This window comes from Podarcis muralis, chromosome 3 (genome assembly GCF_964188315.1).
Source record: "Podarcis muralis chromosome 3, rPodMur119.hap1.1, whole genome shotgun sequence".
Classification (NCBI taxonomy): Eukaryota; Metazoa; Chordata; class Lepidosauria; order Squamata; family Lacertidae; genus Podarcis; species Podarcis muralis.
The window spans coordinates 37,014,568-37,038,727 of NC_135657.1; the positions used below are offsets into that span (position 1 = coordinate 37,014,568).

At 40.7% G+C, this 24,160-nt stretch overlaps 1 protein-coding gene across 5 annotated transcripts in view; it reads left to right on the forward strand.

Moving 5' to 3' along the window:
- The window catches only part of BTBD9 (BTB domain containing 9), a 161,915-nt gene that overhangs the window by 66,909 nt on the left and 70,846 nt on the right, over nt 1-24,160 (forward strand). For all 5 annotated transcript variants that reach the window (XM_077925646.1, XM_028724392.2, XM_028724391.2 and 2 more), the window contains exon 7: nt 10,071-10,180. In XM_077925646.1, the coding sequence (XP_077781772.1) occupies nt 10,071-10,180 (110 nt within the window). The remainder of the gene's footprint in view (nt 1-10,070; nt 10,181-24,160) is intronic.

Below are 24,160 nucleotides of genomic sequence, written 5' to 3' on the forward strand. Positions count from 1 at the left end.
CATTGCCATTTAGCTCCAGCTTTCAACACACACACACCTTTTATGTACATGTGTATCTGATGTTCACAAAATTGTTTCATCTTTAAGGTGCCACAAGATTGTCCTGTTCAGAAGAAACCCCCTGCTTTGAGTTGTGATATTATGTGGCCTTCATAATGTGGATAACTGAATCTGTGGTACACAGTGTAATGGTAGTTGTTCACATCAAATAAGTCAGCTACACAAACAGAAATAATAGACATTAAAAAGCCTTTCAGTTTATTAGGAAAATGAAAGGTAGCTGCAGTTGTCTATAGAAATAGGTTGCTATAGATACAGGAAATGTTGTGAAAGGAAAATCGCTTCTGAAGTCTCTGTGGCTTCTCATGGGAATAGAATGTGATTTGCCCAGCAGATTTTATTTCTCTCTCCTCAAGCCCCCTCACCTCCCCATTTCCTCGTGGATATGAGAACTAGACTACACAAACAACAGATCAGATAGTAAAACTGTTCACCCTGCTGGGAGAAAGGGATTGCCAGAGAGAGGGGCTGTAGTCTAGCTTTCTCTTGGACAGGTTTGCTTCCTTTGTGCTATGGGGTTCAAAGAAAACATTCAAACATGTGATCTCACAATTTGAAGTGATGAATTCTAGGAATAATTTTCAGTTATGGGAGAAGAAATCTGCTAATCTCTAAGGTTCCACAATATTCTTTCCTGTTATTGCACTGGTGTGCTGCTTGTGTAGAGCAGATCAGTATACTCTGGCACCTTTGTCTCTCACAAAGAAAGATAAATACTACCCACATTTTCTTCAATTCAGGCTTTAGTTTAAAGCTAAATATATTTAGTGCCCTTGATGCAAAAGTAAACAGCAACCATAGATATCACTGAAAAGCATAGGGATGGGAGAATTCAAGTCGAATGATCTCAGAGAAGCATACAAGTTTGAGGGGTGCTCCTGTGGTTAATAGGTCAGAAAATGTTATGTCTGTACTTAACCAAATCATTGTGTTAAATCCTGAATTGACAAGAACCTTTTGTTCAAACAAAAATTGTGATTAATTTGGTAATCCTGTGGATTTATAATAGGCTTGATGAGATTATACTTTCCCCATTTGCAGAGGATAGCATAATCATGCCTTTTAGTCCTGCCTTGGACATGAGCAAAAGTAGAAGAAGAAGAAGAAGAAGAGTTTGGATTTGATATCCCGCCTTTCACTCCCTTTAAGGAGTCTCAAAGCGGCTAACATTCTCCTTTCCCTTCCTCCCCCACAACAAACACTCTGTGAGGTGAGTGGGGCTGAGAGACTTCAAGGAAGCGTGACTGGCCCAAGGTCACCCAGCAGCTGCAAGTGGAGGAGCGGAGACGCGAACCCGGTTCCCCAGATTAGCAGACTACCGCTCTTAACCACTACACCACACTACACCACACAGCCTTGACATTACATTTAAATGGGATTTACATGTGAAATCTGATGAAATCTCATGAATTACTTCTGTGTGTGATACAGATTGTCTTCAAACCTATGCATGATGTGTTTTATGTTTATAACAGTCTCTTCAAAAGCTTCCCCCACACATGAATTGTAGGACAGGTGAGCCTACTGTGTAGGTGAGAAGGTGCTCTATGTGGGGCAACCATGGAAGGTGACTCTGAACCTACTGCTAATCTTGAATGCAGCTTCCAGACTAAATGGCCTTAGCCCTGTATATCTGAAGGAGTGTCTCCACCTCCATCATTCATCTTGGATACTGAGATTCAGCTCTGAGGGCCTTCTGGTAGTTCCCTCGTTGCAAGAAGTGAGGTTACAGGGAACTAGGCAAAGGGGCCTTCACAGTATTGTCTGGGCTGCTCTGTGGAATTCATTCCCAATTGAAAGGAAATAAACATCTACCTGACTTTTAGAAGACATCTGAAGGCAGCCCTGTATAGGGAAGTTTTTAATGTTTTATGTTTTATTGTGGTTTTATAATTTGTTGGAAGCTGCCCAGCATGGCTGGGGCAACTATAAATTCTTGTTGTTGTTGTTGTTGTTGTCATCTCATTACTTATATGGTAAAAAATATTCTAAAACTGTAGTTATATGTCAGGAACATTGGAGAGTAGAAATTTCAGTTCACATACAGTAATTGCATTTTCTGTCAACGTGTCATAAATTATATTTCAAGGATAAACTTTTTTATTTGCTGGGAAAGACTACATTTTTTTTTATTTGCAGGAAACTTTATTCTTGCATAGGGATTCAGACCAGAGAAACCCAGATCTAGTTATTGTGCCTTAAGCTCAACCTGCATGCTCCCACACTATATTAAAAAGGCAATAAAGTACCCAAGGGGAGCTTATCATTTCAGAAACTGTAACAGGCAATTAGGATACATCATTGAATTGAAGGCAGAGCTCTGCATTCTACCAGGTAACACAGAAAATTTGGTGGAAGCTTAAGTATCATCTTCCTGCAACCATCATGAATTCCCTGGAAATCGCCATCATTTATGCTGTTCTTTAAAATTGCAGTAGAACAAAGTTTTTCAGTGTAGCTGGTTGATCTGAGGCCGTTGAGTCTGATGGTTAAATAGAACTGCATATTGCTTGAATTTATCATTCAGACATAGCTAGTTTGTCCATTACGAAAATGTTCCATACACTCAGAATCCATTTGATTTCACTTGGAAGAAGATTAGGTTTTTATTGTCAGGCATTGACTTTTGTTTTTTGTTTTTGTTTTCCAGTTGGGCTGAGTGAAAAAACAGACTTTAATTTATAGTCTTGAGTTGAAAATGCAATTCATAAAGCCAGGGTGCTGGAGTAAATTGTTAAGGTTGCAGATCTAATTATTTATAGAATTTATAGAATAAATTCCTACCACATGGACAAATACATGATTAAGGCTGAAAGCTGTGCTCACCCTGAGAGAGAAAATAAGGGAAGCAAACTGCAGAGAGCTTTTGTTGTAGGAAACGGATGGGTTCTTAGAGTACAATTAGTTCTTTGTTGTGACAGTAGTACAAGTTGTTCAGTGGTAAAATAAGTTGTTGTAGAAATAGTGTTTAAATAATCTTAACTGCTGTGAAGATTAACAGAGCAATATATCTATCTGTTAGCTGGTTAGAGAGCTTTATTATAGCTGATCACTAGTGTGAAATACTCTTGAGCTGTTATCATATAATTGTGACTGTACATTTTTCCTTGTTGAACCAGCAAACCACCCAGGGTGTTGAATGTTGCTCATTATGAATGAAATCCAATATCATAGAAGCATCATTGCTTCTGCTTCTGCCCCTTGCAGCTCACTGCAGACCCCAAAAATCTACTCTAAATGGTTGGGGGACTCTCTAGTGTAGAAGTGGGAAATTGCGTGGAGGAGGAGAGGTCCCACTGTTTACATTAGCATCAGTTTTGTTTGTTTGCAGACATGATTGGATACCACCCCATTTACCCACTGGAGATGCTGACTTCATGTCAGCCTCTTCAGTATTGGTGGTGCACACTTTGGGCCCAGAAACAGATCAGAAGCCTCTGTAACAGTTGAGATGCATACTCCACAAAACATGGCCTGATTCTAAACATGCCAATGCGTTCTGCTCCAATTTAAATTTCCAGATAGCCTTCAAAGGCAGCTCCACATAAACATATCCCAGTAATCCTGTCTAGATGGGGGTAACTGTGCCCAGATCCACTCTCCCCTTGTAGGTGGTACTCTCAGGGTCATGTGAATAAACTGTCTGGCTGTGTTTTAAAGTTTGTGGGCTAGGCCTGTAGTTTTTAGGGTCTACATACAACATTCAACTAAGTTTTGCTCAGAGTGCACCCATTGAAATTAATGAACATAACTTAAGTTACAGTCTTTAATTGAAGTGGGTCAACTCTGAGTAAAATTTAGTTGAATACCTTTCTTTGAGTATTCTCTTTATCTTCATTTACCTTTTTCAGTTTTTCTCATGACTGTGTACGTGTTTAATTAATGACTACAACTGATGACCTCTAACTACAACAATTTCTATCGCCCTTTGCTATTGGCCATGCTGGTTAGAATTGTTTGCAATTGTTGTCCAACAGCTTCTGGAGGTTGTCAGTTTGAAGACTTGTGTATCAATTAAAAATATTTATTTAGGTATCCTAATTAATTCTAATTCAGCTGTCATAGCTCAGTAGGGTTGTGGGTTTGAGCCCACATTGGGCAAAAGATTCCTCTATTGCAGGAGTTGGATTAGATGGCCCTTGCAGTCCCTTTCAACTCTATAACTCTCTCAAAGTAGGGAACCCATATCCATTAGTGTTTGTGGACACATAAATTTGCTGCAGCCTGTGGGACAGAAGAACAATGCGGTACAGATTCATATTCATCCCTGTGCAAAAAAGAGGGACAGGAAAATGGTGAAATTATACGCTATTCACTCTCATACTGGCCCAAACCATTGTGCAAGCAAACTTCTTGTGATAGCACTGTTGACATGAAACCTAGCTCTGTAAAAACACAGATTTATAGAAAAGAAATCTGTTTGGCAGCTGCCTTATTACTCTCCAAGTAAACAGCAAATGTGATAATTAATTTTGAGTTGCAGATAAGTAAGCATAGCTATTTTGACTCCATGTCTGCAGGTTATGAGATGACAATGCTGAGACAAATGTGTTGATTAAGTAGAGCGTAGCAGCCATGCTGAAGTAACACTGCTGAACCTCTAGGTTTAATACTTAGTAAATCCTGAATTCTTATGAATGCTTATGTGCAAGCAATTTTTATGAGAAATAAGCCTTGTATGTCCTATGGAGAGGTATAGCAGGGAATCCTTGTCTGTTCCGTTAGTACATGATTTAGCTTATAGTGAAAAATATATAACAAAGTTCCAGGGATACCGAGAAATGTACAGTTGAACAAATCTGTGCATTTGTTCTGCTTTGATTTTTCCTTAGCTTTGACTTAGGAACTGACTAAAGCATACAAGCAGCAATGGATAAAATCTGAAATAATCCACATTGGAAATATTCCTTGTTCCCTGTTCCATAGCAGACTCTTGACCTGATGAGTTAAGGATTGCTCCTAGCAAGCCTAACAAAGCATGTTAAGCAGTTCTCCTTCCACTTCTCCTGAGCTGGTTGAGGGATTAAAAACAAGGTAATAATATGTATACATATCAGTACAAACTCTTTAACCTAAAAATGAATACAAGCCCCATACACAATCTTGCAGTGTAATCCCATGCATGCTTTAGTTGGAAGTAAATCCCACTTTCTTCAATAAACTTACTCCCTAGCATGTTTGTTTAGGATTAGAGCATTAGAGTAGGACTTCTAATGGTTCCCTAAGTATGGGATAGAGTTTGAATATGTATGAGATAATGAATAATTTGCTGATGGACAGCAATGAAGCAAATTAAATGTCTTTTGCAAGAAAAGTGCATGTATTAATCATCCTAATCTTCCTTCATTTGAAAAGCAACAGTAAATGTTCACTTGTTACCATTACCATTCCTTCATAACTCTGAAACACATGTATGAAAACAAACCTGATTGCTGCAGCACTGTTGAAGGAAAATGACTGAAACTGGAAATCGTAGATAGGTTGCTTTAGTACTCTTGCCAAAACTTTGATTCTCATCAGAGGTGGACAATCTGTTGTGTATCTGCCATCTTCAGCCCTGTTTAAGGTTTAATTATCTTCCATCTGCTTGAGTTGCGCTGGAGGACCTTAGAGATACTGAAAAATAACCACACTCTCTTTCTAGCAGTACCCCCTGAGAGTTTGGATAAAGACGGTTGTCTGCTGTGCCCTTATCAGTTTGGAGGATCGGGCTGACTTTGCATTTTAAAAATGACTTTTAAAGGGAAACATTGGTAGGGGGCAGGGAGAGGCACACATCTAAAATTTTGGCCTTCCATTCAGATATGATTTTTATGAAGTGTGACATGAGCTGCCATTGGCCCTGTGCCATGACCTGGAACAGAAGGCTTTAAACCAATTAGGTCTTCTTACACTGTTTCCTATAACCATACAATTGCTATTAAGCTACTTTATTATTTGTTGTCTGACAGTAATCCTTGTAGACAGTAATTTATCAAGTGCTGCCTCTTGGGGCAATGCTTCAGGGTAGAGGAATGTTTCTCTGGGTTCCTTAATTTCTCAAGTCCACATCTTTTAGATGTTTTAGATCTCACTTAATGGAGCCATACTTCTGAATTACACAACTGTGTCATGACTATCTAATTAAAATATTCCTATAGCCAGAGGACAGAACTTATTTATCTTTCCTTTGGTCATCACCTAGCTACTTGAGGTGTTTTATAAATGACAATATAATAGAGTATAATTACAGGTATTTCTTATTGTACTACCTACCATCAGCCTCATCTCCTACTTCAGTCTCTGTGCATATGTGTGTGTACCTTCTATTTCACAAGTCCTTTTAATATGTAAAATGAAACAAGGAACTCATTATTCTGTTGTATATTACTTGAAACAAGTAGAAGTACATAGATATTGATATAAATATAGAATGCACTAATAGTATACAAAATAGGGTTGGGAAACCTTTTAAAACTCAAGGGCCACATTCCCTCATGTCCAATCTACTGAGGGTTGCATGTTAGTGGTGAGCAGGCTTACCCATCCACATTCTCACTCACACACTCTGCCCTTTTCTCCTTCTCTCACTGTGTGCTCTCTGCAGTTCCTTTTATACACTTGAGAAGAACATTTCTCATTGTAGGGAGAAGAATATGAGCAGGAGCCAAGCAGAAATCGCTCCCTGTGTTGACTGCCAGCTTGCCCTGATACCCCAAAACACCAGAAGTAAAACATTAGGACATTCAGAAAGGGTCCAAATGGTCCCAGGTGTACCCTGCTGCAGCCAAAATACAGGTGGGGACTAGAACACCAACGGGAAAGATACCTAGTGGCCCCCACTTTGTTCAGCAGTTTGGTTCTTCTTTTTGGTGGCAGTGATGCTGCCATCAGTAAAATGGGTCTGGGGGCTAACGTGCCATTCTGAAATGCTTGATAGGTTGGATATGGCCTGCAGGCTGATGGATCCCTGCAGTGGTGGAGCTTGGGGTCTCAGCAATGACAAAATCCCCCCCCCCCCCATTTCATGTTCCGTTCTAAATAATAGTTGTGGTATCCCCTACTCTGCCCCGAGGCTCCGCACTCAATGCTACTAACTGGTTGTGCTCCCCTAAATACGCCTCTATTGCCTGTCCCTGATCACTATTTCAAGACCCCACTTACATTCTCTGTTGGAGTGCCATTGCATGTCATACCCCAAATTTCAGTTATTCAATATAAAAAAGATACTTTCAGACAACTTGTGAAAGCAAACCTTCGATATAAAGCTGGCTGTAGATTTCGGAAGGCCTTTGAGCAAGACATCCTCTGCCAGACCTCTCTCTTACAGTGAGTCTAATCCTAACTGCAGCAGATCTTGTCAGTGGGTCCCCAATGGGCTTTGGCCCACAACAGATGCACAACCAAAGCTACAGGTTAGACAGCTAGAGGGACTTGCGTGCTTTTCCACTCTTCTTGCCTTGTATGCTAGCGCTCTGAGCATAAAAATATTTTTTTCATAGATAAGTATTCCATAATATAATTTCTCTGCTGCAGCTTGAGGTGGTACAGACAAGACATAGATCTAGCTCTTCATCTATGGTTTGTAAGAACTGTGCCTGTTCGATTCCTAAAAGAGAAGTGATATTGGATCACAATTTCTTTAATAATAATTAATTGGTTTCCCCAACCACTCTGGGCGGCTTCCAACAAAATATTAAAATACAAAGACAAAGCAGTGTATTTAAGCCATTTGGATGCCATTGAAATACAGGAGAGTAAACTGGTTTGGATTTGGCTGAAAGTAACCTAATGATAGCCATGTGCATTGCAGAGTTTGAATGTTCTGTCAGGCATGGATCTTGTATTCCACCTTGAGTAATTTCCCTTTGGAATGGCAGCCTAGAAAATTTACTGTAAGAATAATTTATTAATTTGATTTTTTTCTGAATTTGGACTTTGCTTCTTCAAAGTTTTCCCAAAGCTCTTGCTGTATTCCTTTGCATCCAAACACTATATAAAAATGCAATTTTTGCCATAATGTGTTTAGTCTTTGGAGCAAAAAAGGAATAATTTCATTGGGAGTTGAAACCGTGCCACAGAAACAAATGATTCAAGCTTCCTCAAAGATAATTAAAACAAAACTGATAAATTAGAGATTCACTGCTTGGAGACCATGGTATATGAATTGTTTAAATAAATGCATGAAATAAACTTGGTGGTAAGCAGAGTTAATGGTGTGTTTTTTTAAACCCGAGTAGTGATGACTAAAAGAAAAGGAGCAAAACAAAATCACAGTCAGCTTCACAATGGACACAGGAAGGCCCCAGTGAAAATATAAAGCTGGTGAATTTTGAAAATATATTTTTTCCATTCCAGTTGCAGAACTTGCTAATTGATGAGAGTAAAATTTTATAAAATAGAGTAGCGTATCTCAAGCTATCTCTCCCTATCACTCACTTTTAAAGTGTGTTATGGAGTCTAGAAAATGTCCCCAAATACCCACAGAAAACCCAGTAGATAAAAGTGTGGCTGAAAACCTCCTAAATTTCCATCAGAAGATTTCATTTTTAGTTAAGCTAAGGTTTTAAACATTGCTGGCATGATAAACAGCACTGAAGTTAAAAGTTATATCATCTTTAATGGGGGATTATGTGGGAGAGCTGGGAAATTGCTCTTAACATGTCACATTTGATGAATAGAAACTTGTTAATTTAATAATGCTTCTTCTTTCACTTTGGATGACAGGATATTCTATTCAAATGATTTTTGTTAGTTATCTTTTCCAGCTCAGCAAAGATGGCATGTTGTACTCCACTTGGGATTTTCCAGAACTTTTTATTAGTAGCTTCAGCTGTTCATTAACCTCTGAACTCTCGCTCTCCCTTTAGAGAATGAGGGGAACAGATTGATTCAAGGTTAATGCTTGTTTATAGAAGGTGATGTCTCAGAGGTAATACAAAGGGTGAATAGGCCACTGTTAGCAAGAAGTGTTCCATCTGACTTTGCCGAAGTATTAAGAATTGCAAGCTGTGCAGCCAGGAGTGAAGTTCACAGGTATCTTTGTTAAACAAAAAATGCTCAAATAACTTTAAGTAAGAGTTTAACAGCAAGGGCTGAGATCCAAAGGATCATGTGTGTATTTTCCAACATATTCCAGCCTGCACTTTTTCTGAACACTATAAAATCCGCTCCTGAAGTTTGGGAGCCCCCCACCACCACCACCACCACCAAAGCAAGATATAATGTTTCTAGTTGAGGTTGGGTGGGGTGGCAGCAATCCATCCCTCTGTGAACAAAAGAGTTTTCTACTCATACATGGAACTGGATTCAAACCATAGAAGCCATTGTGTGTTTCAAGTGATAATGTGGAATGTGAATAAGGGCATGACAAAAGACAGAGGTTCATTTTTGCAGGTGAGGAGGATTGATTTATTGAGTTTGTCTTTGATGTATAAAACCTTTCATTATGATGAAAACCTACTGAATAATATGTCTTCAGTGAAAAATGGAAGCCTGGGTTTTGTAGGGGTTTTTGTAGTTTTGAAGTGTGGCTGTATAATGGACATGTTAATGGTGTTGAATTAAATAGCCTTCAGTTTTTGTTTGCTTGGAAATCAAATGCAATCATGTTGTGTATTTTTTTAAAGAATAAGCCTGCTACATTTATTTAGGTTGCATGGGAAAAAAGGCTCCAGTTACTTCTCCCCCTAACCCCTCATTTATATCTCTGCTAATACCACTTTAGTGCAGGTACTAGATATAATGTGTGACAAGTCTTTGGTCTGCCATCATTGTGCTTCTGGGGCGGCTCTGGGGTGGGTGTTAGACTGCTTTCCACTTGGTGGGATGTTTTCTACCCCAAATCTATTTTTTTCAGCAAACCTCTGGGGATTGAGAATTGCATTAGGCCTCAAATAAAGGTGCCTTCACCCAGAGGAGATAATTAAAACTGATCCTTAACATAGTTACTTCTAGCATAAATGTTATTCCAAGGCGTGACGTAGACTTTCCACATTTTCTTAACTTCTGCATTATTTCTTCCCTTGTAGGTACATCAGAATAGTTGGAACACACAACACAGTGAACAAAGTTTTCCATATCGTGGCTTTTGAATGCATGTTCACCAACAAAACCTTCACACTTGAGAAAGGCCTGATAGGTAAGTGATAATAACAGAGCAAATAATGCAAATGTTAGCCATGAAAGCAGAATATAAATTTATGCCAACTCTTCAACTCATTATAGTGTTTTAATAGAATTGCTGTGTGTCTAGTGGGGTGGAGTGTTCAATTATATGCCACCATTTAATTGCCGTTCCCATGATGAAAAAAGATCATATAATCATAGTAATGTTGGTGTGTAAAAATGTAGGTGACTCCATAGTCTAAATGTCTAATGCCTTCAGTGTGCAGGACTTTGCCAGTGTCTGCCTTCACATTTGCTATATCTGTATGATATTATGACACAGCATAGCCTCATTCAGGTGTTTGCTTTCTTTGTAAAAGAAATACATAAGTGGGGAGGGGAGTATGGATGATCACAGTAGCTCCATGTATCTCCCCCCCCCCCCCATTTTGATTTAAACAAGGTCTTGGATAGCTCAGTTGGTTAGAGCATAGTTCATGATAATGCCAAGGCTGCAGGTTTGATCCCCGTATGTGACAGCTGCAGATTCCTGCAGTGCAAGGGGTTGGACTTGATGACCCTCAGGATCCCTTCCAATTCTACAATTCTATGATTCTAAGGTAGCAGAAATCCGAATAGGCCTAGCATCAGTTTTTGGCCTTATGCCAATACAGTGGTACCCCGCAAGACGAACGCCTCGCAAGATGGAAAACCCGCTAGACGAAAGGGTTTTCCGTTTTGGAGGCGCTTCGCAAGACGAAGTTCCCTATGGGCTTGCTTCGCAAGACGAAAGCCCATAGGGAAATCTCCGGGACAGGGGGGAAGCGCCTCCGCTGTCGCCCGCCAGCATTTTAAAAAGCCCCGGGACAGCGGGGGACTTCTCCGCTGTCCGGGGCGATCTTAAAATGCTGGCGTGCGGGAGCGAAGCCTCCGCTGTCGCCCGCCAGCATTTTAAAAAGCCCCGGGACAGCGGGGGACTTCTCCGCTGTCGGGGCGATCTTAAAATGCTGGCGGGCGGGAGCGAAGCCTCCGCTGTCGCCCGCCAGCATTTTAAAAAGCCCCGGGACAGCGGGGGACTTCTCCGCTGTTCCGGGGCAATTTAAAAGCCCCGGACCATGCCCCGATGCCGGGCGGTGGGGCGGGAATGCCTCCCCCCGCCGCCCGCCATCAGGACCATGCCCCGATGCCGGTGGACGGGCGGGAACGCCTCCCCCCGCCTCCCGCCATCGGGACCATGTCCCGATGCCGGGGGCGGGGCCGCGAAGCCTGGGCGCGCTGATCTCGGCGCGCCCAGGCTTCAGGATGCCGGCATCTCTCCGCAAGCAGCGGCAGCGCTGCCGCTTTTTGCGGAGAGGTCCGCGAAGCCTGGGCGCGCTGATCTCGGCGCGCCCAGGCTTCAGCATGCCGGCATCTCTCCGCAAGCAGCAGCAGCGCTGCCGCTTTTTGCGGAGAGGTCCGCGAAGCCTGGGCGCGCTGATCTCGGCGCGCCCAGGCTTCAGCATGCCGGCATCTCTCCGCAAGCAGCGGCAGCGCTGCCGCTTTTTGCGGAGAGGTCCGCGAAGCCTGGGCGCGCTGATCTCGGCGCGCCCAGGCTTCAGGATGCCGGCATCTCTCCGCAAGCAGCGGCAGCGCTGCTGCTTTTTGCGGAGAGGTCCGCGAAGCCTGGGCGCGCTGATCTCGGCTCGCCCAGGCTTCAGCATGCCAGCATCTCTCCGCAAGCAGCGGCAGCGCTGCCGCTTTTTGCGGAGAGGTCCGCGAAGCCTGGGCGCGCTGATCTCGGCGCGCCCAGGCTTCGGCATGCCGGCAACTCTCCGCAAGCAGCGGCAGCGCTGCCGCTGCTTGCGGAGAGGTCCGCGAAGCCTGGGCGGACAGCTTTTGAAGGCAGGGGGGGGAGCAAAGACTTTCGCCCCCGCCGGCCTTCAGAAGAGGTCGGGGGACAGACTGTCCCCGGACCTGGTCTGAAGGCGGTTTCCCTGGGAACGCATTAATTGATTTTCAATGCATTCCTATGGGAAACCGTGCATCGCAAGACGAAAAACTCGCAAGACGAAGAGACTTGCGGAACGAATTAATTTCGTCTTGCGAGGCACCACTGTAACTATATTGTGTTAGGTAGTAATTGCCAAAAGGGCATATGTGGACTTCCTAGGCTGCTTTGTGACATCAGTGTGGAAGATTAGAATTTGTGGTGCTTTGCTGGCTCAGTAATCATTGCTCTTCATCATAAATAATTATTTGCTGATGTAACAGATCATCAATTCAGACTCTCAGATAAATCAGGTTCTTAATCATAATTTCTTTTCAAGGTTGTCCAGTGCTGTTAAAGACCCTTAGTTTCTAATAGCAGCCCTGGACTGGCTTTCTGTGTTTGCTGACTTGAATGAGAGCAATCACGTTCAGTGCACAATAACTGTTTCCTTTATAGGTGCAAAATCCTGATATTGCAAAACCTCTGCAGCTTAAGGTTGTAAAGTCTTAAATGTTTCTTTTATAGCAAACATTAAATGGTGAGATACCCTTTCAAAAGCAGTGTTGGATTTTGTTAAGAATAACAATATATTAAAAGTGTGCCATTATCTATGGGGAAAACCGAGCATTTAAATGCCATGTAGCCATGTCTAAAATATATTTGAATTCTGCCCTGATGATTATCAGAGCAACTTCCTTTTTTATTGACTAATAAATAGTGTATAAAAATGTGACTTGGTTTTAAGTACCTTACTTCAAGGTATTCTTCAAGCATCCTGTGAGCTTTAACAATTTTTTTAGCTTCTTGAAACTTCACCTTCTTTATTAACACAGGAAAATATCAAATATTTGTTTGACCACCATTGATTGAGGGAGATGGGACTTCTCAGGTTTGTGTTCAGCTGTGTGCTATAGGAGTTGGAGATACTGAACATGTCGCTATGCCAAATATAAAAGCCTGCTTAGATCAGACCAGTGGCCATCTAGTCCAGCATTCTGTTCTTAAAATGGCCAACCAGATGATGGTGATGATTAATTAAAATTCTGTACCACCCTTCATCCAAAGATCACAGGGTGGGTTACAATGTAAAACACCAAAATCCATAACATAATAAAAAAGAAATCCTATATACCTGAGGGAACGTCTCTGCCACCATGATTTAGCTTGGACACTGATGTCCAGCTCCAAGGGCCTTCTGGCAGTTTCCTCACTGCTAAAAGTGAAGTTACAGGGAACCAGGCATTATTTTTACTTGTTAGTATTGTTAATTATATTATCCCTGGTGATCTTGCGTAGGCTCAGAACTAGCTTTCTGGTGCATTCTTAGCTGATATCCATCTTCCCTCCAGAAGAAAACAGCATGTGTTTCATTAGTGACAAACTTCCTCCAATCCCAGTCTTTTTCACCTAGAGTATATGTATCACTATGAGAATGTGATTTCAGGGAATAAAGAGAATATTAGCCTATTGTGGCAGAATTCTAAGCTTTGAAGATGGAGGGAAGACAACAACTCTGAAGGCAGCTGCTGCTTAGTACAGTGGTACCTCGGGTTAAGTACTTAATTCGTTCCAGAGGTCCGTTATTAACCTGAAGCACCACTTTAGCTAATGGGGCCTCCTGCTGCTGCTGCACCGCCGGAGCACGATTCCTGTTCTCGTCCTGAAGCAAAGTTCTTAACCTGAGGTACTATTTCTGGGTTAGTGGAGTCTGTAACCTGAAGGGTATGTAACCTGAGGTACCACTGTACTTAGAAATAGTAAGGGAACTGTATGCAGCTTCCAGTAGTCAAAATAACTCCACATGGCTTAGACCCTTTGCTTACCCACCAACTTGTGACAAAATGACATTGGAACAGAAGTTTAAAATTCTTTGCATGTGTGCACACATATGGTAGAACAAAATCAGTTAATAAAAACAGCTAATATATGCAGATTATATTACAAATTCCCCGAAGAAGAACTTAAAGAAATAACAAAAGAATATGCTAATTTATTTTTTGTTTAAACCATTAGGATATATCAAAGAAAGTAGAAATTTTAAAAGTAAATGGGTTACAGTAAATAGGGGCAAGATGGGGAGAGGGGAATAAATAAACAGAATGGTAGTATTTTACAACTGTATAGTAAAATGTACAAGCAGCCTATGTTGCATCTTGTCTTGTGAGTGACTTTGGTAAACCTGGGCACCAAGTATGTCATAGTTTTATATCTGTTTAGATTTTTGTTCTGTTAAAGAAAAGTTCAGTCTAAAATAGGAATAAGTGTACTAATGTATGACCAGAATAACTGGGTCCAGAACTAATGGTAGATATATTGCTGTCCCATGATTACATTAAAGATGGCAATGGGAAAAGCAAAATAATGAGTTTATATTAATAATGTGCTGAGGAAATTTACCCTGACCCCCCTTGGCAGAGCATGGTAATCACATAGTAGGCTATGTAAATGCTTATTAAAAAGTTAGGTCATATCCATACCACAGCTCTTATAAGTTATTCCTTCTCCTCTGATTTCTGGCGATGAGTAGTGCTGTAGTCCTGTGGGCAGCTCTTTTAACCCTTTCACAGATACTCAAAATACTAGAACTTTAGATGTCTTGGTAAAATCTGCTTGTTTATACATATATACAAGTTGAGCAGAAGAGAGCAGACATATCCAGAAGACAGCACAGGGTTTTAAGGCAGTAACAGTTCGCAACAGCATTCCCCCAACCCAACTGCGTTCTCTCAGGTCAACTGCAGAAGTACAGTTGATCTCTATTGTAGATTGTGCTCAAAATTGTTAAGCTTATTTTGTTTAGCCCCTACTTAACCATTTGTGGAGCATCACAAATGACATTGGTAAGCACCTCTGAATACCAATGCAGCCAAAGTCCAAGAGAGAGGTGGTCATTTTGTATCTCCAAAAAGTATGCTTATAAAATTAAAATTAGCACCTTTCTTATTAAGAAACCATATAAATATTGGTTTAATATTGGTTTGCTCATCAGCAATGCTTAGCCTTTTTAGAATGTCAATTGTTTAAATTTCACTTTGAAAGCCACCTATGATAGAGAATGAATCTGTTATTCAGCTAATTCTTCAAACAAGCCAGGTCAATGAAAGACTTCACAGGCTACATTATTTAATCTCTCTTTTTTAGTCATTTTCAGTTGGATCAAGTAACTGTACATATATATGGGGATCATTTGTCAGATGTATTATATTACCTTGCTATAGCATCTACATAATGGTCATTCCTGTATACTGAAGATTAGAAGCTGTGCAAACAAGTAATAAAAATGAAGGATTGATAATAGCAATTTTATGTTGCTGCGTCTTACATGCAATGTTATCAAGACAAGTCATTACCTGCCATTTTCTGACATTTACCAAATAATACAGTGACATGCCAGTATAAGCCTTTTCCAAGAATTGCTGTTCAGCATTTAACTCATTATTCAAAGGTGAACAGGCAAACATATATGGTTCATCTAAGACAAACCCTTTGCATAAATCCTAACATTTGGCAGAAGAAAATTGTATACTTAGGTTGAAACCAGACATTATGGGTTATATGTGACTACTGCTGTAAACAGCACCCCTAAATTGTGGTTAGTTCACACAAACTATGGTAAACCATAGTTAATGATATACTGTGATTACACCTTTCTTGTCTGTTCTTCTCTTCCTTGCTAGCATGTGGAATAAACAAAGCACAATCTCTGGCATAGTATTTAATCTGAACCAGGGATTATGGTTTGTTTCACTCCCAAGAAACCATAGCCTGTAACCACAATTTGTTGCCTTATAAATCGTGGTTGTTGGAGCAAAACAAGCCAATATCCCTGGTTCAGTCATAACATTATGTCAAGGATTACAGTTTCTTTCCTCCATATGCTAGCAAGGAGAAAACAAAGAGCCTAGAAAAACAAGGTTCACAGTAAACCATTAGGTATAGTTTACCATGACGTCTAAGTTAGGCCCCTAACTGAGACAATACCATTGATACTGGAAACAGTATTTTTAAACTACAGTATGCAGAAGTCCTCTCAATAGTGTGTTCAGAGCAGATAAATGCGACCTCATTGTAGTAATGAGCCAAATTAGACTATTTCGGGTTATGGTGACATACGCATTCTAGTCTTATTTTTAATATCAAATTAAGTGATATTACTGAATAAATAGCGTATGAAATACTCTGCAATGTAGTTTTAGAGCTAAGGGTATAATTTTCTTCGTTGTTTGCAACTGGGTACTTTTTGTTCAACAGTCACACATAAAGAATGCATTAGATGAGTCACTTGTGCAGAATGGCATAAATATTGTATTTAATATGAAGTTAGAATGCTGAAGAAAACAAAAACAATATGATTATATTAATGCTTTAATGACATGCAGCCAGAGACATATTTACAAATCTGAGTCTGAGGTGTACTTTTATAATTCAAATCAAAATAAACAAGTTTTCTTAGCAAGCTAGATACTTGTTCACAGTTCTTATGCTGAGCCTCAGAAAGTCATGACATGGGGGGGGGGGCGGTGCTACTGCTGCTGCTGCTGAAACAACATAGCCCAGTCTCAAAATTTCCCTTTATTTCTGAATTCTCTGAAGGCAGAGCTTAATTTGAATCAGATGAGAGACTTCAAATCACGATTCAGTATCGGGGCTCAACTCTTGGAGATATGAAAAAGAGTGGTTTTCAGCATATTCAGAGTGTGTTATGTAATGGCAGGATATTCGTAATCACCAGCCCCACATCTGGTAATAAACAAGGAAGGGGTTTTCAGCACTAAATATTTTAATATGCAGTGATGTTTGAGATTTTCTGAGAAGAAGAATGTCAATCCCTAAAATAAAATATTTGAGCCCTGTCATATGCATTTTACATATCAGGGGAAACAGTGCTCTGTTTGGTCATAGTCTTTCTATCTCCTTTCCTCTGAAATGGCTTCTGAGTTTTTCCCCACCCATGCCTGGCAGTGGACAGATATGTGGGCAGCTGGCTTGGGGTAAGCGGATGAGCACTTTTTGTGCCTAGGAGTCTACTTTTCCATTCTTGTCAGTACTGTGAAGCCTATTATTAAGGAGGAAGTTCCATAGGAAGGTCCATAGGAAGTTGTGCCACTTACTTCTCAGACATAAAAAGGACACAATGGAACAGGGTATCATGTTGTACAGAAGCCTGAGCAATATTACTTTTAAGGCTTGTCTTATGTGCCTACTCAACCTCTTTGATCTGCAGAACTGATACCTTCACAAGTACCATATAATGTCTTTTCTGCATCTGCTTGATGCAGCCACACAGAAAGACAGACTTGTATGCTTTGGGAACTCCCAGGCAATATTGCTATACTGTTTTAGATGCCTGCTAAACACTTTTTTTTTTTAAGGAAGCCTATGCATACACATAATTATTATCTGTTTATTATTGATCATTGTTTTATATTGTTCCATATCTCTCTGAATAAATATTTTACTATACTTCTGCTGCCATAGTCTTCCACTTGTATGACTGGAGAATTAGACTGGTATATTTACTTGCCTGAGTGTGAGTATCCCCTACAGTACTAATTATTGTAGCGCAAGAAGGCATGTTGTGCCTGGAGATGGTGGCCAGGAACCTTTTCCAAAGATTGGTGAATGAAAACATCAGCTGTGCTTCACTAACGTCTCACAGCTGTCCAATTTGTGTTAGTGAAAAAAGAGACTGCTTATAAATTACCGTACCTTCTAGAATTCTGTGTTACTGGTGGCTCTTCTGCTGTACCAAAAAAGGAAGTCCTATAGAAGCACAAAGGTTCAGTAAGTTTCTTATGCTGCCTTGAGGGCTTGGTTGTTGGAACTATTTCTTAGCAATATTCCCCACCCCCCTTATATACAGAACTATGTGCATCTCTATCTTTCCAGGTTGCTTTCAGTTTATTGTCCCATCTTTGTACTACTTCATAACACTCCAAGGGACAAAACAGTGAGTAATGGGTGCAGAGCAGGCGATGGAGATAAAAAATTGGATGTCCTTGGTTATCCTCTAGGGAATGCTTCCCTGAACGATGAATCACTGTACCCTTATTTGTGCATCCTCTTGTGCCTTAGGAGAAATTGTTTAAAATGCCGGGTAAGGGAGAAGATGAATAAATAATCATTCATTTGTCTCTTGCTCAGTGGCAGTTATTATAAAAATCATTTAAACATCTAGCAAAGGGAAAAAGTCAAATCAATTTCTTAGCAGTACACCTTGGTGTTGTGAAATATTACTGTGCCTTTCACTTAGTGAGGCATCCAGAAGGTGCTGTTCCCTTGTCCAGTTTAATGTCTTTTCTGCATGAAAGCCATTGCCACCCTGTTCTTTCTTTCCCCTTTAAAGGTTAGCTGTCTTTTAAATTTGCACAGGTTTTCCTAGCAACAGCTGTCGGCTTTTCAGTAAGCATACCCTTAGGAAATTATGAAAATTTTAAGACCATCTAAATAGTGCTGGGACTTCTCTTCTACAGTGAATATGAGATACATGGCCAGTTTTATTTACCACTATACATTTTTTCTCTGGATCTACAGACCTGTCTTCCTAGTTCATATTTGATTTCTTTTTTCCAGACCAGTAGCAAAAGCAGATCTCAGAGGCCTTTAAAGCACCTGTAGCTTTTGAAAGAAGGTTCCTCACTGAGTAGTTCATTAATTTCCACTTGTACATTCTCAGATTCGAAACCTCCATACTAGTAAACAGTAACACTGGAGATTTATATTGTTTAATTCCAGTATTCAAGGCACTTTACATTTTCTTTTAATGCAACAAAATATACAATAATAGCAAGAATGTACTACATTTATTGTTGGGCTGGCGGGGGCAGGTGGAACATAGCATTTATATTTAATTTTTTCTTTTAATTCTTATGGAAAGTCCAGGATTATTATATCCACATTGCAGGTAGGAATGAGATTCAGGGAATAAGCTTGTCAAAAGACACATAATGAGATCATAATTGACTTGAGGCTTAAAGAAGGGGAACTTGCTTAAAATCTCGGTGACTGAACTTTACCAGCTTTCTGGGAAACCCAGCCAGATGGGCAGGGTATAAATAGTAAATTAGTAGTAGTAGTAGTAGTAGTAGTAGTAGCAGTAGTAGTAGTAGCAATTTTGTACTGCAGGGATGGGGAACCTCATGCCCAGGGGCACAAATGCAACCCTCCAGACCTCTCTGTCTGGCCCGCAGGACTCTGCCCAGACTCTCCCTCTTCTTGGCCCCGCTTTCCTTGAATGACTTTGCCTGGCTGAATTATGTTCTTGAATTGTAATAGTTTATCCACAACTCCGCTTCCAGTAGTATTTCAGTTGCACCTTGATGTCATTTTGTTTGTTCCAGTCATTTCTCATTTCCACCCATGTTATGTTTGTCATAGTCACTTAATTTTCTTATTAACTTCCTTCAAAAAAAATAAAAAATCTCAGACACATCTCTGGGTTAAGTCTGTAGACCTACAGCAGTAAAAATTACCAGGCAAAAAAAAAAGTGAGGATGGGAGACACTCTCATATCATCAGAGTGACTTGAATGTATGACTGGGAGCCAGGGAGCCATACTTGGCACTTAATCTAGATCTCACAGAGCCAGAAGTGGATGCACCTATCCCTAAAGTTGCTACAACATACTCAATGGCAGACAGACCTTCCTCAGACTGCTTTGTGGTAAATGTATTGATGCTATCTAAACTGATCTTTTGTTTACTTCCCTAAGAATGCAGAAATCTTAGATTAAAGGTACTGTTCAACTGTGGCATTTGGAAGTTTTTCTTAAGGACTAACAGGACTGCCTTTGTACTCGATTTCAGTAACTCAAGAGTCGAGGATAAACTCCCATCTCCACTTCCAAAGGCAGCATGGATTTTATTGCTAAGACACAGTCAAACTAGACATGATAGGAAAATAATGTTTCTTGTTCATGTGTATCCCTGTTTATGCATAAAGCGAAAAGCAGTGTTTCTGTCTTACTTCAAGGTGAAAAACTAATATTCACTAGATGTATAAATGAGCAGACTTGGCAAAAAGCAGCTTACAATGTTCCTAAAATGAAGGGGGTGAAGGTTCAGATCCCTAACCTGCATGCTGCTTTTCATGTTTTTGGTTTTTATGAATCAACAAACATGGTTGTCTCTGTTGCATCTATTTTGACCCATAGACATTAAAAAAATAACACTAGTGCTCTACTTTAACATTTTGTAATTTGTTACAAGGAATAAGTACTGCCATTGGGGTTCTCTTTGTGTGTGCCTGAATAATAGTGAGGGGATACCTTCAAATTGGGTTTAGCAGTTGTAACGCCAGTGATCCTGAGTCAAATAACATCCCCTGACTTTTAAAAAGTAGTCATATTAAAAAGAAACTAAGGTGGAAAATACTCAGGAGAAGATATATGCCTGAGCGCAATTTTTCCCTTCACTCGTTTTTCATCAGGTATCATCGGAGACAGTAAAATTACATGTCATCTTATCTTCAAGTATAGTTAATATAGATAGTCTTTAGGTCATGTCCTGGAAATAACACTGCCTTTTAAAACTTTTTTTTGTGTCAAAATCAAATATATTGGCAATCTGTTGGCCATAACCTGTTACAGGATAAGAGTCAGGAAGAGTAACACACAAATCATATCCTTCTCCCTCACCCCCTGCGGTTCCCGCTGCTGTTTCTGCCTTGGTCCATTTTAAAATTCTGCTTGCTTCCAGAATGTCTGCATTTTGTTAGCATGTATCATTTTACATTCTATGGCAACAATATGCTAAACTTGGGCAGAACTGTTACGTGCACAAAGAATGAGAACAGTAATTTTCAACCTTGTGTCCCATTCTTATTTTTCTTTTCTCTTGCAGCACGCATTACTTAGCTAGTTGAAGGACAGAAGAAAAAATGCAGAAAAACATAGAAACAAGATACTGTTGGTTTTGGCAGTCCACTTTTATAAACAAAGTGACACAAATAGAGGCAGAAATTCCTCAGGGATAGGAGAAGGGAACCAAAAGACTGAAAATGCAGCACAGAGCAAAGTCCCTTCCAGATGGTGTTTTAAATAAATTTATCAGGCGGGTATGAAAGACGATAATGAACATTCAGAATGGGGAGTGGCAGCCTTCCCTTGGGAGCCGAAACAACATGGTACTTTCTGTACATTTCAATTATTTGATTGCTGTCTAATTTCCCAGTGTGCAAAACAGTACAAAATCATTAATACAGTATATATCAAGAACTTTATTAGAGAATGGCAAGTTGAACAATTGCTTTGGTAAATAAATAAATAAATAAATAAATAAATAAATAAATAAATAGCATTTGTGTTGAAATGGATTATATAATAAATAAACATTAAACCAGATTTTAAGAACACATCCTTAAAACCAATATGCACATCAGTAAATTGGAATAAATTAATTTCTGAGTAACATCCTAAAATACATACGAGCTACTGAATACTACAAAAATTCCAGAGTGCTAAATCTTGATGGGCTAAGAAAATATTGGTTGCAAATGCTTTGATATAAAACAGCAACAAAACAATTGTTACAGGTTTTAGCTTTGAAATACCTTATCCCCATTATGAACTCGAAGGGAAGCATTTGATTATTTAACCTGAAACAAGCCATCTGTACATTTGAGCGATATTATTATTTATAAAGCTCCATAAGCGTGTTTTGATTTTAGTGTATATAGTTTTTAAATTGTTCTGCGCTGCTTAGGGAGCCTTGTTGTTGAAAGATGGGCTGAGACTTTTAAAAAATAACTACATAAACACTTTATGCAATAGAATAAAATGAATTGGGAGGAATTACAAGAGGGAAGAGAAGGATCAGAGAGAGGCAAGAAAGAGATGAATATGAGGAAATGTAGATATATTTATTTATTTCAAGTCTGCAGGAGCAAAATGCAAAATAGGTCTGAGGATGGATCAGGAGAAAAACAGTGGAACTATCTAGGTGTTTGGGGACAAAACATTTTTGTAAGGGAGACATTTGTCTACCAGGAAAGGTGGTAGACCCAAGTAACTTTTTCTTCACTGTCGGCTTATGTCAGACTATAGCAACATAATTCAGGTCTCAGTACTAAAGGATTCACAGCATTTCCATTTCCTCGTTGCTTATGTAATTAGGGATTTGTGAAGCATTAGCTTCAAGTTCTCCACGGTTGAAAACATTTTGGAAAGACACACATATAATGTTGGTGTACTTTATAGTAACATCAGACAAAAGGGCTCATGTAGTGGACGGCTTCCATGATGATCGTGACTGCAACGCATGAAGCAGGAATAAAAGTCATGAAAATAATGTCTGCTCCCTCAGGAGGTTGGGGACTATCTTTCCTCAGAGGTTTTTAAGCAGAGGTTGGATGGCTGTTTGTCTTGGATGCTTTAGCTGAGATTCCTGCATTGCAGGGGGTTGGACTAGTTGACCCTTGGGATCCCTCCAAACTCTACAATTCTATGATTCTTGAACTTCAGCTGAAGCACTTGAAAACACCTATTACACGTTTACACAGAGAGTCTACTGAGCCTCCTCCAGCTTGGATCGCTCAGTTGGTTGGAGCACAGTGCTGATAATCCCAAGGTTGCAGGTTTGATCCCCGTAAGGGACAGCTGCATATACCTGCATTGCAGGGGGTTGGACTAGATCAGTGATTCTCAACCTGTGGGTCCCAGATGTTGTTGGACTACAACTCCCATCATCCCTGAGCTCTGGCCTTGCTAGCTAGGGGTGATGGGCGTTGAAATTCAACAACATCTGGGGACCCACAGGTTGAGAAAGGCTGGACTAGATCCTCAGGGTCGCTTCCAACTCTACAAGTCGATGATTCTATGATCACACACACACACACACACACATTCTGAACTCAGAATTAAAGATTCATAAGAATCTGTGCTGCCTTCAAGAGTTCCTCAACTTACCTGAAACCACAACTGAATGGCATAAGTAGGCCTGGGGAAAACTGTAGTGTTAGCAAATGATCTTCCAGCACTCAGGCCCACTTGAAGAGATTGCAACCAAGATCACCTAAAACAGTTTGCAATGAAAGGTTCACTAGGCAGTTTAAGTTTAAACCCGCTAGATGAAAGGGTTTTCCGTTTTGGAGGCGCTTCGCAAAACGAATTTCCCTATGGGCTTCCTTCGCAAGATGAAAGCCCATAGGGAAATCTCCGGGACAGCAGGGAAGCGCAGCGCGTCTTCCCCACTGTCCTCGGACCTCCTCCGAAGCCTGGCGGCGGGGCGGGGACACCTCCTCCCGCCGCCCGGCTTCGGAAGGCTGCTCCGAAGCCTGGCGGGGGGGCGGAGAGACCTTCTCCCCGCGCCAGCCTTCGGATGGCTGTCCTGAAGACTTGGGGTGGGAGAAGGGTTTTCCTTCCCATCGCCAACATTCAGAATGCTGTTCTGAATGTTGGCGGTGGGGAGGAAAAACCCTCCTCCCACGCAAGCCCCGGGAACAGAGGAAAAGCGCTGCGTGCCTTCCCCTCTGTTCCCGTACCTGTCCTGAAGGCTTGCGGTGGGGAGAAAAGCCCTTCTCCCCACCGCCAGCCTGGCAAGCGGTTTCCATAGGAACGCATTAATTGATTTTCAATGCATTCCTATGGGAAACCGTGCATCGCAAGACGAAAAACTCGCAAGAAGAAAAAACTTGCGGAACGAATTAATTTCGTCTTGCGAGGCACCACTGTACTGCCCAATGCTGTAGCTGCTTTATTGACAGTACCACTGCTTTTTTTAGTCACTGTGCATTAGGAGTTCCTTAGAAGGTTGGTTGGCATCTTGTACGCCTGCTTCCGGCAACTCCTGCAGCCAAGCTGGTGCCAAAAATATTACTCTGGTTTCCTTTGGACCACATCAGTGAGGCCAAAAGGGAGTCATCATCTGGGCAACCCAGGACCTCCATACACACCACCCAGGCCTGCACCCTGGAGAGTGTTAGCTATTTCACTCCTCCAATGCTGCATTTGTGATTGCTGTAAATCACATACCTGTCAGAGAAGAGTGTGGGAAATGGAAGACAGTCTTATCTCTTCCGCTGTATGTACTTTGTAATGTACTTTCACTT